Source organism: Microcaecilia unicolor, chromosome 4 (genome assembly GCF_901765095.1).
Source record: "Microcaecilia unicolor chromosome 4, aMicUni1.1, whole genome shotgun sequence".
In the NCBI taxonomy this organism is placed as follows: domain Eukaryota; kingdom Metazoa; phylum Chordata; class Amphibia; order Gymnophiona; family Siphonopidae; genus Microcaecilia; species Microcaecilia unicolor.
The window spans coordinates 50339801-50357979 of NC_044034.1; the positions used below are offsets into that span (position 1 = coordinate 50339801).

Here is an 18179-nt window from a genome sequence, read left to right on the forward strand (position 1 = left end):
ACCTTTAGATGAATAACTTAAGTGTGGATATTTAAACCTACTCAAGAGCAGGTGTGTCAACACCTGCAAAGTAGGCATGGTTTGTACTGCTTATACTAGTACTGCATAAAGACACGTGGAGGGGCATAATCGAACGGAAATGCCTATCTCCATGGGAGTTTATCTCCGAGAACGGGTCCATGAAGGGGCAGGCTGAACCGTATTTTTGAAAAAATGGACGTTTTTGAGCTGGGCGTTTGTTTTTTTTTAGCGATAATGGAAACTAAAAACACCCAGCTCAAAAACGTCCTAATCCGAGCCATTTGGTCGTGGGAGGGGCCAGGATTGGTAGTACACTGGCCCCACCTCACATGCCAGGACACCAACTGGGCACCCTAGGTCAGTGCGGTGGACTTCAGAAAAAGCTCCCACATGCATAGCTCCCTTACCACGGGTGCTGAGATCCCAACCCCCCTCCCCCAAAACCCACTACCCACAAATGTACAACACTACCATAGCTCTTAGGGGTGAAGGGGGCACCTACATGTGGGTACAGTGGGTTTTGGAGGCCTCCCATTTACCAGCACAAGTGTTACAGGTGGGGGGGATGGGCCTGGGTCCACCTGGCTGAAGTGCACTGCGGTACCCACTAAAAGTGCTCCAGGGGCCTGCATACATGCAGGCCTCTAGGACTGGTTGCTGCTATATAACATTGGCACACCAGTTGACACCTGAAGACTAATCTCTCAGAAAACATCCTTTATTGGAATAAGCAAGCTTATTCACAGTTAACTGCAGATCAGAGGTTGTGCCCCACTGGCAACGAGTCTCCCTGGTACTGAGATGAGCAGTAGGTCAGAGCTGGCAGAATGCTGTACAATGCCCACTTTCAGCCACATTCAAGGTAAGAACTAAGTTCTGTAACGTGGCTAACACAGGAAAGGGAACTAAAACTGGCTTACAAAAATGGCCACTACCACATGGACTACAACAGGAAACACAACAGAGCACATTCTGACCCAGTAGGCAGGGGGAAAAGCACCATGGGAGAAGAGCCTACCAACTACCAACATTGTGAGACTGTAACACAAGCTAATGAAATCACGGAGCCCAATACCCTACACCCACCACAATTCAATGCTGATGTGACCCTGTACTGCACCCGAGAGCCACATCTGACCCAGGGAAAGGCTGTGAGAGGATCGAACACATTCTGCTGTCATGGAGGTGGGTATGGCATTTGAGGCTGGCATACAGGCTGCAAAAAAAAGTTTTTAAAGTGGGGGTTTTTTTGGTGGGAGGGGGTTAGTGACCACTGGGGGAGTCCAGGGAGGTCATCCTCGATTCCCTCCAGTGGTCATCTGGGCAGTTGGAGCACTTTTTTGGGACTTGTTCGTGGAAAAAAAAGGTCCAAAAAAAGTGACCCAAAATCGCTGTAAAAACGCCTTTTTTTTCGATTATCAGCTAAAGATGCCCATCTCTCCTTGGCTGATAACTACGCCCCAGTTCCGCCTCCACCACGCGTCCGACACGCCCCCATCAACTTTATTCGTTTCCGCGATGGAGTGCAGTTGAAAACGCCCAAAATCGGCTTTCGATTATACTGATTTGGGCGCCTTTGCGAGACAGACATCTGTCTCCCGATTTAGGTCGCACTATAGGCGTTTTTCTCTTTCAAAAATAAGCTGGATAGGTGTCTACTGTATGTATCTTTCTAAAATAATGCCTAAGGTTCCTACTTATTCTCCTCAGCCAGGTGTCCTGTTATGAAATTACCCTCTAAAGTTTTGTTACCAATGATGTCAAAATTGCTGTCTATATGATACAGTATTAAAAATGTAGGGGCCCTTTTACTAAGATGCGTAGGCACCTATGCGCATACAATGCGCATCAAATTAGAACTACTGCCCAGTTACCGCATGCCCCGAGTGGTAATTCTAATTTTGACGTGCATCCAAAATGCGCAGCAGAAAATAATTTCTATTTTTCTACCGTGTGGCACTAACTGGGCAGAAATCAGCAGCGTACAGGTGCTCACGATTACTGCCCAGTTAACACGCACGCTGGTTTTTATTTTGCCGCTCATCCATTTTTGGCAAAAAATGGCCTTTTTTGCAGGCGCACTGAAAATGGACCTGCGCCTGTCCAATACACGTGTCTACACCAGCGCAGACCATTTTTTAGCGCATCTTAATAAAAGGGCCCCTTAGAATCATGTAAACAAGAATTTTTCATCCATCATATTTTTCACCATGATTTTGGAGCATAGAGTTGTAGAAATGTAAGTCCTTTAGAGCTACTGTGGGGATGGAAAAGTAATAAAGATTGTTGTGCACAGACACTGTTTGATAGCTTTAGAAAGAGAGAGGGAACAAAAATATAACTAATACCCAATTACTGCAGAACCTAAAGCAGAGGTTGTTGAAGGGACTTACTCAAGGTCAAAAAGTCAATGACAGAGTAAGAATTACAATCTACAGAGATACTGAGGGCTTACTGATGCCAAGCTCTGAGTTCTGATCCTTAATAGCTACAGAGGAAAACACGTCTTCAGATAATGCACTTCCATGGTAAAAGTCAATGGCTCTCCCTCTGAGAAAAGCTTTCTTCAAAAAATAAAAGCAGAAAACCATATTGGGTTTCTTTTTCTATTTTGTGGGATCAAAGTATAATAAGCTGCTCTAATAGTAAAGATTAACATTTGCCCATAGAATTTCAGAAGTCCGTCTCTTGAGACATGAAAACAATTCTTGGAATAATTCAGTAATTTATGACAGTTGATAGCTTATATCAATAAATGTGCAGAAAAAGGTCATTATTAATAAAAAGGCTATATAGAGAGCATGGTTTTATGACTACTTTCTTTTTGTATCTCATAGTTAGTAATTAAAAAAAGACAGAACTAATAGAAAATGAATATAAGAGAAATGCCCCACCTCTAGATCAAGGGTCTCAACATTGAGTGTCCATAGGATTATTCAAGCTATTTATTTTAAAACATTTTACCTGGTGAACTACACCCCACCCCACCCCTCCCCTCCCCTCCCCTCAGCATATACACACACACATATATTGCAAATGTTATCAATCTCCACCTCATTCCCCTGTAGACCTTCTCTCATGAAGCACACTAGTCCTGGTCTTAACTGTGGTGGCAGCAAGAGGTTATAAAGGATTAAAGGCCACAGAGTTAGCTAACATCATGCCTAGCACTTCGTTGAGGAGTGTGGCATGACACATGGGCCAGAGACTAAGCTAGCAAATACTCCTAGGACCCACAATCACCATGCTTCAATACAGTAGAGTCTTGAACTGTTTCAGCTCTGTCCCTGGTCCATGTTTCTTCAGAATTCACTGCTGCCACCCTTGTAGTCAGAGTCAACATTAGTCTGCTTGAGGAACGATAAGGCCTGCAGGGATAGAATATAAGAGTGCACCAATTTGGAGGGGGGGGGGGGGATATTTTGTGGTAGCTGAATTGGCAGCTGTATCTGGCTGTGATGGGTCCTAATAAACTTCTTTGGTGCTCTTATTCATTATGGTTTTTATCTGGTCTATTTTGGTTTTCCTTCCGCTTTCTTTGTTGTCTTATGTGCTATTTTGTTACCAGCGGTTGCAAAAGACAAAGATGTACCAACTCCATCCATCACTCACACAGTAACAATCATCATAACTCTTAGGTTGCAATTCGCCTAAAATATGATTTGCCATCTTTGAAAACTGTCCACTCCATCTGCTGATATACTAATGAGTATAGTGCCACTGTGTACGTAATATTTACTTGCAGATGGGAAAGATGTTCCTGGCAGAGATAGAAGTGCATTTGTGTGCATATTTTTTGGATTTCCAAAGTCTGAAGAAGCTTACATAAGGGTTGCCATACTAGGACAGACCAAAGGTCCATCACACTGAGTATCCTGTTTCCAACAGTGGCCAATCCAGGTCACAAGTACCTGGCAAGTTCCAAATGAAATAGATTTTAAAAGCTTGTCCTGAAAATTTAGCGACGAGTACACAGCACCTCAGCGGATAATATGGCAAAGTGAGTTACTATGTATATGTTAATGACCTGTTGAAAGTTACAATACTGAGCGAAATGTTATGCCTGCATGCGGGCAGGATTACAGAACAAGATGGACACGGCTAGTCTCCTGGCTTGGACGGCCAGGGGGCCAATAGCTTTGGTGAAAGTGGTAAATGCATCCTTGTACGGGATGCATTTGATTGCACAGCGTGCTATAGCAGACAGCACTGAGGAGGAACAGGGTGCTTGGACGGCACAGCCTGTAGTAATATAAGCAAGAAGGGCTGTGTACTCGGAGGGAGATGTTTATCAATGATGTTTATCAATGATGTTTACCAATGATTGTTTATGTGAAGGTTTACGGTAAATAAAATTTTGGGACCTGGCTGCGGCCTAAATAAATCCACATTCGTTAAAGAAATTGGCTTCTGGTGTGGTGTTTGGATTAGAAGGGGGTGACTGAGTGAATGCCGAATGCCCGTGTTGTAGATTTTAAAAGCTTGTCCTGAAAAAGTATCCACACAACTAATGAGCTGCATTTTCCCACCCTAGTTTCCACTGATGCAAAATATGTGTATAAAAAGTTCCTGCAGATTTTACAGATACACACACTTTTTAAAAGCAGCCAGTCTTCTAACAGTACCCCCCCCCCCCCCCCCCCCACACACACACACACACACACAGTGGTGAATGACACAAGCCCAGTTATTTCTGCAAAATGCTTTTGGCAAATATAAGTTCTTGTGTACCAGAATCAATTGCAGAGTGCTTTGTGCTAAGTAGAGTAAATTGGATAAAAGAGAATGCACAGATGGAGAGAATGATTGACATGAATTCCTCTGAACCTTTTCTTCCCTACACACATTGTAACAAAACATACATTGGTCCAAATTGATGAACTAAAAAGAAAATATATTAATGGAATACCTTGGCAAATATTGCCTTAAGTAATAACTATTGTTCATCTTTGTAAGCTGTTTTTTTGGCACGGATAGATAGATGCCTAAATTCTGTACTGCAGACTTCCTGGTATTATACTGCCAAAACTTATCCATTCGAAAGAGAGAGAAATTACAGAAGGACTTCTCTTTCTAACTTCAGAAAATCTTTTGAATATTGATCCGACTGTGGCTACTTTAAAAACTGAAAAATACTGAAATATGAGACTAACACGTGGAATAGAATGTTATTCCAACAATACTGGGGAGACCAAGTTGGTGGATGAGCAGGATGTCTTGTGAGCTCTGAGCTTAAGGCATCATCTCTGCTACCTACTGCCTTCTTTCTGGACCCATATGGGGGAAAAGAAGGTGAAGAAGCAGGGGATTAATCCTCCTATCCCCAATGGAGAATTGGCAGCGGGTCAGATCATGCTGGATAGCTTCAGCATCTGGCCAGCAGGAGAACTTGATGACATTTTAGTGGGATCCACGGCTGTGTTGGCATCAGCAGACTGCAGCAAGGAGGAAGCTTCATTGAGCCCTCTGCAAACAATGGCCTCGTCGAGACCCAGAAGTGCATTGTGCAGTATGGACACTCCGGATAAAGGAGAGTGGTCTCCCTCTCTGAGTCTCTCCCCAGTGTTGGAGGAGCCCTTCTTGTGATCTTCTCCCCTTTGATTTTTACCACCATGTCTATGCAGTCCAGAGCAGTAGCTGCATCAAGGAGTAGAGAGCATGGCATAGTTTGGAGTCAAGGCAAATTGGAAAGACTAGCCGTTGTCATGATGGAATCACTGTGGAATCAAGGTGTGCAGTCTTCTCTTTTGGCATTATCAGCTAAGTTTAATTTGGACATAAAGGGCTAGATTCTATATATGGCGCTGTAAAAATTGGCATCAAAACATATGCCTCGGCATATTCTATAAACCGTACCTAAATTTAGGCATGGTTTCTAGAACATGCCTAGGCCCATCCACGTGACTAAGTTAGGCATGGAGTGGGTATATTCTATAATAATGCGCATATTTTTTTTAGTAATGCCCATGATCTGCCCATTCCATGCTCATAGCCATGCCCCCCCTTTTTATTAGTGCACATTAGAATTTACACACATCATTTTATGGAATACTCTTAGCAAGTTGTGCATGTAAATTCTAATTAAAGCCAATTAGTGTTAATAATTGCCTGTTAATTGGCAATTATCAGCACTTATTGGCTTGTTAAGATAATTAAGTTGCACACACAATACAGAATATGACCTGCAAGTCAAAACAAAACTCAAGTCGCACTACGTAGAAACTGGGGGGAAATCTTTACAAGTCACCGACCAAGAAAGGGATCTAGGTGTCGTCGTTGATGATACGTTGAAACCTTCTGCTCAGTGTGCTGCGGTGGCTAAGAAAGCAAATAGAATGTTAGGTAGGAAAGGAATGGAAAACAAAAATGAGGACATTATAATGCCTTTGTATCGCTCCATGGTGCAACCACACGTCAAATATTGTGTTCAATTCTGGTCGCCACATCTCAAAAAAGATATAGTGGAATTAGAAAAGGTGCAGAGAAGGGCAACAAAAATGATAACGGGGATGGGAAGACTTCCCTATGAGGAAAGGCTAAAGCAACTAGGGCTCTTCAGCTTGGAGAAAAGACGGCTGAGGGGAGATATGATAGAAGTCTATAAAATAATGAGTGGAGTTGAACAGGTAGATGTGAAGCGTCTGTTTATTCTTTCCAAAAATACTAGGAGTAAGGGGCATACGATGAAGCTACAAAGTAGTAAATTTAAAATGAATCTGAGAAGCTTTTTCTTCACTTAGCGTGTAATTAAACTCTGGAATTCATTGCCAGAGAATATGGTAAAGGCGGTTAGCTTAGCAGAGTTCTAAAAATGTTTGGACAGCTTCCTAAAGGAAAAGTCCATAGACTATTATTAAAATGGACTTAGAGAAAATCCACTGCTTATTTCTGGGATAAGCAGCATAAAATGTCCTGTACTTTTTTGGGATCTTGACAGGTATTTGTGACCTGGATTGGCCACTGTTGAAAACAGGATGCTGGGTTTGAAGGACCTTTGGTCTGTCCTAGTATGGCAATTCTTATGTACTTATGTACTAACTGTCACGAGATCTGGAGCAGCAGGAAACTAGGGTGTCTTCAGTCGAGCAGTCTATTAAAGATCTTCAGGATTTTCAGTTGGCAACTATTAAAGAGAGAGAGATATCTGCTCATAGAGTAGAACATCTGGAAAATCAGGTTAGGAAAAATAACTTAAGGTTCCTTAACTTGTCCTTAATTTTCCAAATTCTCCTCTGTTCCCAGCAATAGAAATGCTCAAGAAATGTCTTCAAGAGGTGCTCAGCATTCCATCTGAGGGTATACCTCCTATTGTCCAGGCACAGTATATTTCTGGTATACTACTACTCAGTGGCGTAGCCACAGGTGGGCTTGGGTGGGCCAGGGCCCACCCATTTATGGCTCAGGCCCAGCCAACAGTAGCACATGTTTAGTGGTAACTGGTGGGAATCCCGAGCTCCGCCAGCTGATGGTAACGAAAATGCTACTCTCCACAACACCGGCACCTGCGCATGCTCAGTTTTCAGAGCATGCCTGCTGCCAAGGTGGAAAAAAGCGTTTTCCCACCAGCTGAGATAATTGTTTTTGGGGGGAGGAGAGAACACTTGGTGCCCACCCAATTCTTGCCTAGGCCCACCCAAAATCTGTTGTCTGGCTACGCCCCTGCTACTACTTATCACTTCTATAGTGTTACAAGGCGTACGCAGCACTATACACCATACATGAAAAGACAGTCCCTGCTCAAAGAGCTCACAATCTAAATAGGACAGACAAACAAACAGAACAACTAAGAGGTAAGGGAATTAAAGAGGTGGAGATAAAGGGGTAAAGGGCAAGTGAGTAGTGCTTGGGCGTCAAAAGCAGTGTTAAAGAGGTGGGCTTTTAGACTGGATTTGAAAACGGCCAAAGACGGGGCTAGACGTACAAACTCAGGAAGTCTATTCCAGGCGTGAGGTGCAGCAAGATAAAAGGAACAGAGTCTGGAATTAGCAGTAGAAGAGAAGGGGACAGACAAGAGATAAATGAGAAGGAAACAAAGCTGAGGAAGATCCACCTAGAAGTCAGCAAGTTATGAATCTTACTGACTTTCTAGGAAGATCCTTGGAAATTGGGACTGAACATATGACCCTGATTGTGACATTTGCTCTAGAACTTGATAGGGATAATATTCTTGATTTATATTTTCAATTTCTGAACAATTTGTTTATGGGTTCCAAGAATCAAATTTGTCATGAATTATTTAGAGAAACCTAGAAGAGGAACAGGGAGTTCCTTGAGCTTAAATCCAGGGTTTTGGCCCTGGGGGCTTCTTTTCTCTTATAATTTCCTTGTAGAAATGTGGTCACTTTGCATGATATTACATATTTTTTCTTAGACCCTAAACGGTTACTGAATTTTCTGGTTTCTTGAGAGGGAGTTGTTGCTAATACTTTGAATTCTCCTACCTAATTTTCTGTAACGCTGGCTTATGTTGCTAATTTCTCCTTCCAGCTTAGTTTTTAGGATTTTTTTCCTTCATTTTTTTTCCTCTCTTGTCCTATGTGGTCTGAATTTATCCAATATTTCCTTTTATTGTTTCTTAAAACTTCTTACTTGCTTTGGCTGTATTGTTTGGCATTGTATTTTGCACGGAGACTGAATTTTTTTGCTTAAATAAAAAAAAGAAAGTTATTCCAACAAAATAATTTTGATTTTGAAAATAGATAGATTGGCTCTTGGGAGCTTCAGTTGGATCTAAATTCCTCTTATCTAATCTGTGAAAAATTAGCGCAGCATACTAACGGCATGGGCTAATTTTCATGTTACACAGCTAACATAAGAAATGCCATTTTGGAGCAGGGAATGGAGGAATGAATAGGGACTGCACTTTACAGTTAACTTAGAATTCATTTCTGCACATTAAGGGATAGGGGGTCCTATTACTAAGGTGCACCGAAAAGTGGCCTGTGCTGGGGTAGATGCATGTATTGGAAGCGTGCAGGTCCATTTTTCAGCACACCTGCAAAAAAAGCCTTTTTTGGCCAAAAATGGACAAAAATGAAAATTGGGGTGCATTCATTTTGGGCCTGAGACCTTACCACCACCCATTCACATAGCGGTAAGGTCTCACGCATTAACCGGGCGGGAGTCGTCAGCACACATACAATGCCAATTACTGCCTGGTTAGCACCATGCACCAGAAAATAAAATATAGTTCCTGGCACGCATAGCGGATGTGCGTAAAAAATGAAATTAATGCATGGGCCACGCGGTAGCTGGATAGTAGTTCAGAATTGGTGCGTGTTGGGTGTGTGTAGGCACCTACATGACTTAGTAAAATGGCCTCCAAATTCAATATATGGTACCTAAAAATCTGCGCCAAAAAAGGACTATTCTATAAGCCTCACTTAAAGTTAGGCCTAGCGCTTACACCCAGGAATCACATCTAAATTTAGGCATAGCCATTTGCACCAACTGAAACGTGGTTCAGATGTATGTACCTATATTGCGTGTAAATTTTAGGAATACCCTCCATTATGCCCATGACCAGTGGCGTAGCCACAGGTGGGCCTGGGTGGGCCGGGGCCCACCCACTTAGGGCTCAGGCCCATCCAACAGTAGCACATGGTAATGAAAATGCTGCTCTCCACAATACTGGCACCTTCGCATGCTCAGTTTTCAGCGCATGCCTGCTGCAGATTGCCTAGGTGGAGACTGGAGAGAAGCATTTTCCCACCAGCTGTGATATTTTTTTGATGTGGGGGTGGGGGAGAGAACATTTGGTACCCACCCACTTCTTGCCTAGGCCCACCCAAAATCTGCTGTCTGGCTACGCCCCTGCCCATGACCCTCCTATTTCCAAGCCCCCTTTTTCAGATCGTATGTAAGTACCAATTAAATCTAATTAATGCCAATGATTGCTTGATGAAAAGCAAATTATTGGCACTAATTAGCTCATTATTCAATTAAATTGTGCCTCTAAATTGTTTGCAGGCCCAAATTTGTATGCATAATTTTTGGTGACTTTTATAGAATTAGGGGGGTAAGTGATAATGCTAGTGGAAGAGTAGCCTGGTGCATAGAGCACTGACAACCAGAAAAGCCTAGCTGAAATCCCATTGCTGCTCCTTTGGTTAAGTCACTTAACACTCCATTACCTCAGGTACAAATTTAGATTATAAATCCTCTAGGAAACAGGAAAATACTTTCTATACCTGATTGTAACTTACCTTGAGCTACTACTGAGAAAGGTGTGAGTTATATCCAAATAAAGAAATGTATAGTTAACTGTATAAGGCACTACCTGAAGTAATGGAATGAAAGAGAGTTGGATAAAACACACAGTCCAGTATAGTATGATAAAAGTCACTTTCATTCAACTGAGCCTGACATGGCCACATTTTGGCTTGAGTCTGCATCTGGGGCATTAACAATGATATAAAAACTCATCAAAATGACTACATCCATAACAAAGATACAAACAAACCATATATGAAAAAAATATACCATTCTGCAGAAAAAAAACAAATTTAATTAATATTAAGCATAATTATGTACACATAAATAAAAAAATACTAGGTGAAAATTGCATGCTGTAAAACATATATAAAAGTATATGAATAAGAATGGAAATGAGAATATAGTGCATCATTACATTCTATTCTAGAAACAACCCCAATAGTTACCACAGAGGTTTTGCAGTTAGCAAATATCTCTGCATTTTAATAAACAGGGCCCTTATTGATAACTAAGTATATCATTTTACAATGACTTATCTGGTCAGTGGCAGCATTGACCACATAAGGGCTTCATAGTAGCATTAGTAAGGGCAGGCCTGGAGCCTTGATAAACAGTCACACAAAGGTTTAAATTTGAAATAGAACAATTTATTTACATGCAGGAATAAGAAATGACCAATTCTTTTCACAAGTCTGGAGAAAAGACATCAAAAATCAGTTCATGGGTTCGTAAAGTGTCCTCCCATGGTCTGCTCCTGCAGGGCCACAGCGGGCAGTAGTCTGTCTCTCAAAGGCAGCACAAACAGCTTGTCTCTGGCTTGGAGTCCCAGAAATAAAGTTCTGTCTTTCAAAATTCCGCACAATTGGGCCAGACTTGGTTCTGACTTCCAAAGTTAGTTTCAGCAGGATTCCAAGATAAACTTGGCCTACCTAAGAATGTCTGTAGCTTACATTGTACATGGTGGAGACATATGCTGGAGGACTTCTCTCCTCTGGGCCTCTCTGACTGAGCTGTGCTGAAAGGGTTTTATCCTGCTTTGACCACACCTTCCCTGTTCTGCTACTGCTGAGTCATTTCCTCCCTGCTCTGTAGCCTGACTTAAGATGGCTCTGTGAACATGAAGGAGTGCTGTAGGAGGAGCAGTAACTTCCTATAGACTCCCTCGCAGGCTTTATAAAAAAAATTGTTGGTGGCATTTATGCAAATAACCAGTGCTTTTTTTGTGCCGGTATGCGCCGGTACGGCGTACCGGCACCTTTTTTCCATAGGGTTCCTGACTTGCGTTCCTGCCGCCCATCGAGATCCAGCGCCCCTGCCCCAGCTGCCCACCCTCTTTGCTTCCCGACAGCCCTGCTTTCCGATCCAAACCTCCCCCCCTCCCCCGCGATGCGTTTCAATCTTTTATTTATTTTTTTTACTTGCAGTCACAGCGCCGGCGTTGTTGAGAGGGCCAGGCTTGCCTCCTCATGCTTTCCTTCCCTTCGGTGTTCCGATTCGCTGCCTCTCAGTGTCCCGCCTTCGCGGAAACAGGAAATACATCACAGGAAGGCGGGACACTGAGAGGCAGCGAATCGGAACAGCGAAGGGAAGGAAAGCATGAGGAGGCAAGCCTGGTCCTCTCAACAACGCCGGCGCTGTGACTGCAAGTAAAAAAAATAAATAAAAGATTGAAACGCGTCGCGGGGGGGGGAGGTTTGGATCAGAAAGCAGGGCTATCGGGAAGCAAAGAGGGCGGGCAGCTGGGGCAGGGGCACTGGATCTCGACGTCGGGTGGGGAGAAGGTCTGATGTGGGGGTTGGATGAGTGGCAGACCCTGGGGATGGGAGAACAGGGCACATGCTGGGCGCTAGGGGTTGAGGAGAGAGAAGGGTATTTTGCTGGGGCTGGGAGAAGGGAGCTGATTTAGGGAGAAGAGTCTGACTCTGTGGCTGGGAGAAAAAGGGACCAAGGACAGACGCTGAGGTTTGGGGCTGAGGGTCTGATGCTGGGGCTGGAGAAGAAGGGAAGGGCAGGGAAGAGAAAATTGCTGAACATGAAGGAGAGGGGAGGGGAGAGAGGATAATCAGTGGACATGGATGGCAGGGGAGGACAGGGGGCAGAGAAGAATGGCTGGTCACGGATGGCAGGGGAGGACGGAGCACAGAAGAATGGTTGGTCACGGATGGCAGGGGAGGACAGGGGGCAGAGAAGAATAGCTGGTCACGGATGGCAGGGGAGGATGGAGCACAGAAGAATGGCTGGTCACGGATGGCAGGGGAGGACAGGGGGCAGAGAAGAATGGCTGGTCATGGATGGCAGGGGAGGACGGAGCACAGAAAAATGGCTGGTCACGAATGGCAGGGGAGGACGGAGCACAGAAGAATGGTTGGTCACGGATGGCAGGGGAGGACGGGGGCAGAGAAGAATAGCTGGTCACGGATGGCAGGGGAGGACGGAGCACAGAAGAATGGCTGGTCACGGATGGCAGAGGAGGACGGAGCACAGAAGAATGGCTGGTCACGGATGGCAGGGGAGGACAGGGGGCAGAGAAGAATAGCTGGTCACGGATGGCAGGGGAGGACGGAACACAGAAGAATGGCTGGTCACGGATGGCAGGGGAGGACAGGGGGCAGAGAAGAATGGGTCGCGGATGGCAGGGGAGGACGGAGCAGAGAAGAATGGCTGGTCACAGATGGCAGGGGAGGACAGGGGGCAGAGAAGAATGGCTGGTCACGGATGGCAGGGGAGGACGGAGCACAGAAGAATGGCTGGTCACGGATGGCAGGGGAGGACGGAGCACAGAAGAATGGCTGTCATGGATGGCAGGGGAGGACAGGGGGCAGAGAAGAATAGCTGGTCATGGATGGCAGGGGAGGACGGAGCACAGAAGAATGGCTGGTCACGGATGGCAGGGGAGGACAGGGGACAGAGGAGAATCACTGGACATGGGAGGGGAGAGCAGGGGAGAGAGGAGACATGCTGGACATGGATGGATGGAGGGGTTGGCGGGGAGAGAGGAGAAATGCACTTGGATGGAGGAGAGGGGAGAGAGAATTATTTCTTTATATGGATACAGGGGAGGGAAGAGAGAGGAGAAATGCTGGACATGGATGGAGCGGAGGAAAGAAAAAAAGAAGATGCACATGGATGGAGATGAGGGAAAGGAAAGAGAGGAGAAAAACTGCACTTGGATGGAGAAAATAGGCAAAAGCTGGATCCATGTTGTACCTCCTCCAGTCAATTCCGCAGAGGAGGATCCAGCTTTTACTTATGGATGTAGGGCAAGAAATGAAGAAGAGGAAAGGAAAGAAATAAATGGAAAGGAAGCTCTAGAAATGGAGTTAAGAGAACAGATAGAGAGCAGCAGAATCAGAGGCTGGGACCAATATGGATAGAAAAACAAAGTCACCAGACAACAAAGGTAGAAAAAATCATTTTATTTTCATTTTAGTGTTTACATCTGTTGTCTTATTTGCATTGGGTATACTGGAGCTGTAGCAGCTTACAGAAATTATTTATAATGAAAAAAATCATGTTATTTTTTTCTCCTATACTAGTATATTTTCAATGATGTCTGTTTATATGCGCCATGGCTGCTATAAGGGGTGTGGCCAGTGTGGGTGTGGCTATCATAGGGGTGGGGCCATATGTGGTGACCCCGCCCACAATGAGTACCGGCACCTTTTTTTCTACAAAAAAAGCACTGCAAATAACTATGCGCATACAGGATATGAATTTACAACTGAGATAAATTTAGGAACATTTAGGAGGTGAAAAATGACAAACAGAAGGTAAAAACTAAGTATAATTTTAAACTGGTAATTTCTCTGCAACAGCACATATTCATATATGATGTTTCAAAGTACTCTTATTATGTGAAGTTTGCAAAAACTATTTAGCAGCATGCTACATTTCTGTTGCATGATCATTTTATAGCTCTATCATAGGCCTGTGTATGAGCCAAGTTTTATTACTGTACATTCAGTCATTATTTTGTTATAGAGAAAAATAAAAGTGGGTCCCGTTTTTTTTTTTTTTAAACATGGTGTTTATAGACAATTCTAATTGGAAAGGTGGTATATAAGTTTGGAATTAAAGTACGTCAAACAAGAACCTAAATATAAGTTTTTGTGAACAGTTGAACTTTCTATACTTCATTGACGCTATTGCTTGCTGAAATTATGATTGTCGCTTGTTTGTTGTTTGCATTTTAGATTGTGCATGTTTTGTTACCTGCCTTGGATAAAGGTGGGCTATAAATAATAAAACACAAACATAATTGGATTTCTTAAGGATCGCATAACCTCTTTTTGTCCTGGGAATTCAGTTTGGCTTATGCTTATTTTCTGTGAGTGATCACTGCATGAGATGGGAAACCTGCTGTGTAATAAGGTTTCTGTCATTAATCCCTTCCTTTTTTTAAAAATTATTTTTATTAGATTTCAAGTAGAATAAAAGAAAATACAATATAACATAATATCCTTATAATAACTATGCAGTAAAAAGGGCCCTGCGCTAGTGGCAGGGCCATTTTGCCGCACTCTGAGGCCCCTTTAACTGCTGTAAATAGGCCAAAAAAAAAAGAAATGGCCAGTGGTAAGATTTTACTTACTGTGTGGCCATTTGGGGGGGAGGGAGCACTCCATCACCCATTGAGGAGGTGGTAAGGGCTCCCAGGTTAGTGCCTGCAGAAATGTTGCCCACTGGGGATGAAATTTCCGTCAGTGCCCTCATTGGGCCAGCAGTAGCTCCAGATAGGTGCGTAGTAAGCCCAAGGTGGGCTTACCGCCGCTTTGTGAAACGACCCCTATAAGAAATGATACAACAGTGTACAAGTCCATGTCAATGGGGAGCCATAGAATATTAATTCAGGGGTCCATTTACTAAGCTGCAGTATAAAGTGGCCTTAGTACACCCTCACACGGGTTTTTCCTGCAGCTAAAGCCATTTTCACAGCAGCAGTAAAATAGCCAATTTTCCTTTTTTTTTTTATAACATACTGAATTTGGCATTCTTGACTTTCCACAGTGCCGGAGATTATTGGTGGAGATATGGAGTCTGCAACAGCAATCGATCTCAACCCATGGGTAGAATATGAATTCAGAGTTGTTGCATCCAATTCTATTGGCACTGGAGATCCAAGTGTACCATCCCGAGTGATTAGAACCAGTGAAGCAGGTAATAAGCATAGTGTCTATCCTTTAGCTGTCATCTTGCAATTGATGTGTTTGACCTGTTATTCACTTCAATGGCTGTAAGTTTAATATTAATTGCTTGCCAAGATTTTATAAGTTCTGTGAAATCAGCCATTCTGTCATCGATATACAAGTGTGGAGGAGTGGCCTAGTGGTTAGGGTGGTGGACTCTGGTCCTGGGGAACTGGGGAACTGAGTTTGATTCCCACTTCAGGCACAGGCAGCTCCTTGTGACTCTGGGCAAGTCACGTAACCCTCCATTGCCCCAGGTACAAATAAGTACCTGTATATAATATGTAAGCTGCATTGAGCCTGCCATGAGTGGGAAAGCGCGGGTAACAAATGTAACAAAAAAAACATGTTGAGAGTTAATAAATGGTCCATGAATTTAATTATTAAATTGAAAAAAAAAAGTAACTGTAATGTAAATAAGCAGGTCAAGACAGAATAATTGATATTCAAAAAAATACAGTGGAGGAGTACCTTCAGGAGGAGACTGAGAAGCAGGGAAGTCAGGACTAAATCCCTTTGTAGCTCCTTGCGATCTTGACCAAGTCTCTTAGGGGCCCATTTTAGTAAAATGTGTTAAAATATGGGCCTAACCTGTTTTCACGTGGGGCTTTCCCATGCACCAACCCCCAAATTCTATATATGGTACCATACGGCCAAATTACGCACACAACTTAATTGATTAACAAGCCAATCAGCACCAATAATTAGTACTTAGCAACCAATTAGCAGCACTAATTGGCTTTAATTAGAATTTGCATACATAACTTTCTAGGTGTATTCTATAACACTGTGTGTAAATTCTAATGTGTACAGTCAAAAAGGGGGTATGATCAAGGGAATGGAATTGGGTATGTTGTGAGTGTTTCAGAAAACTATGCACACTATTATAGAATACACCCGATCTGCACCTTAGACGCAAGTATTTAGGCCTGGTTTTAGATGACCTAAATGGGAGCACCTAAATTTTACTCGCAAGAATGGCGAGTGAGCGTATTCTAAAAACTATGCCTAACTTTAGACATAGTTTATAGAATCACGCTAACCACATGCTTTAACGGCACCAATTTTTAAGATGCCATACATAGAATTTCCCAGAAGCCCGTATTTAAAACGCTAGTATTTTAAGGATTTTCTTTTTTTTTTTTTTTTAAGTTTCCACACTAAATTTTTTATTAGTGTAGGGGATTTACAAACAATTAACACTTACCACATTACTGCAAAATGCAGTAACACATTTTACGGTAAGCCTTTTTTCCACATGAACCCCCTAATTCCACAAAAGTCACCAAAATTTGCAGCACAAATTTTGGCATGTGCCCAATTTGCGCGTGTAAAATAATTAAATAACAAACTAATTAGCACTGATAATTGGCCTTTTTAACAAGCAATTATTGGCATTAATTAGATTTAATTAGCACGAATCATGTACATTTTATGCACAATCTGAAAAAGGGAGTGTGGAAATAAAGGGATGCATGTATAATATAGGTGCATACATGTGCTCCATGCTTCAATTGGTGCAAATGGCCATGCTTAAAGTTAGGTGTGATTCCAGGGCATAAGCGCTATTCTAAAAACTGCACCTAACTTTAAGTGCAACTTATAGAATAGCACTTTTTTCAGCAATGATTTTTTTTGGTGGCATATATATAATTTAGCCCTAAGTGTACATTAGTCCTTAATTCAGTTTAGTAAAAAGGATCCTTACCCCACCATTGTCTCAGGAGATTGTGAGTTCTCCAAGAACATGGAAATACCTAGTAGAGCTGAATTTACTACTACTACTACTATTTAGCATTTCTATAGCGCTACAAGGTGTACGCAGCGCTGCACAAACATAGAAGAAAGACAGTCCCTGCTCAAAGAGCTTACAATCTAATAGCCCCTTTTACTGCAGCTTAGCAAAAGGACCACTGAGGCAGTATTCTATAACTATGCACATAACTTTTTGGAACACTCCTGACATACCTATGCCCTAGTAAAGTTAGTCGCCATGCTTTATAGAATAGCGCGCCACCAGATATATATACAGTGGTGGAAATAAGTATTTGATCCCTTGCTGATTTTGTAAGTTTGCCCACTGACAAAGACATGAGCAGCCCATAATTGAAGGGTAGGTTATTGGTAACAGTGAGAGATAGCACATCACAAATTAAATCCGGAAAATCACATTGTGGAAAGTATATGAATTTATTTGCATTCTGCAGAGGGAAATAAGTATTTGATCCCTCTGGCAAACAAGACCTAATACTTGGTGGCAAAACCCTTGTTGGCAAGCACAGCGGTCAGACGTCTTCTGTAGTTGATGATGAGGTTTGCACACATGTCAGGAGGAATTTTGGTCCACTCCTCTTTGCAGATCATCTCTAAATCATTAAGAGTTCTGGGCTGTCGCTTGGCAACTCGCAGCTTCAGCTCCCTCCATAAGTTTTCAATGGGATTAAGGTCTGGTGACTGGCTAGGCCACTCCATGACCCTAATGTGCTTCTTCCTGAGCCACTCCTTTGTTGCCTTGGCTGTATGTTTTGGGTCATTGTCGTGCTGGAAGACCCAGCCACGACCCATTTTTAAGGCCCTGGCGGAGGGAAGGAGGTTGTCACTCAGAATTGTACGGTACATGGCCCCATCCATTCTCCCATTGATGCGGTGAAGTAGTCCTGTGCCCTTAGCAGAGAAACACCCCCAAAACATAACATTTCCACCTCCATGCTTGACAGTGGGGACGGTGTTCTTTGGGTCATAGGCAGCATTTCTCTT

General features: G+C 43.1%; 1 protein-coding gene across 1 annotated transcript in view; it reads left to right on the top strand.

Moving 5' to 3' along the window:
• The window catches only part of CNTN5 (contactin 5), a 699531-nt gene that overhangs the window by 584381 nt on the left and 96971 nt on the right, over positions 1-18179 (top strand). Inside the window, exon 16 of the mRNA XM_030200224.1 lies at positions 15244-15393. Within this exon, the coding sequence (XP_030056084.1) occupies positions 15244-15393 (150 nt within the window). The remainder of the gene's footprint in view (positions 1-15243; positions 15394-18179) is intronic.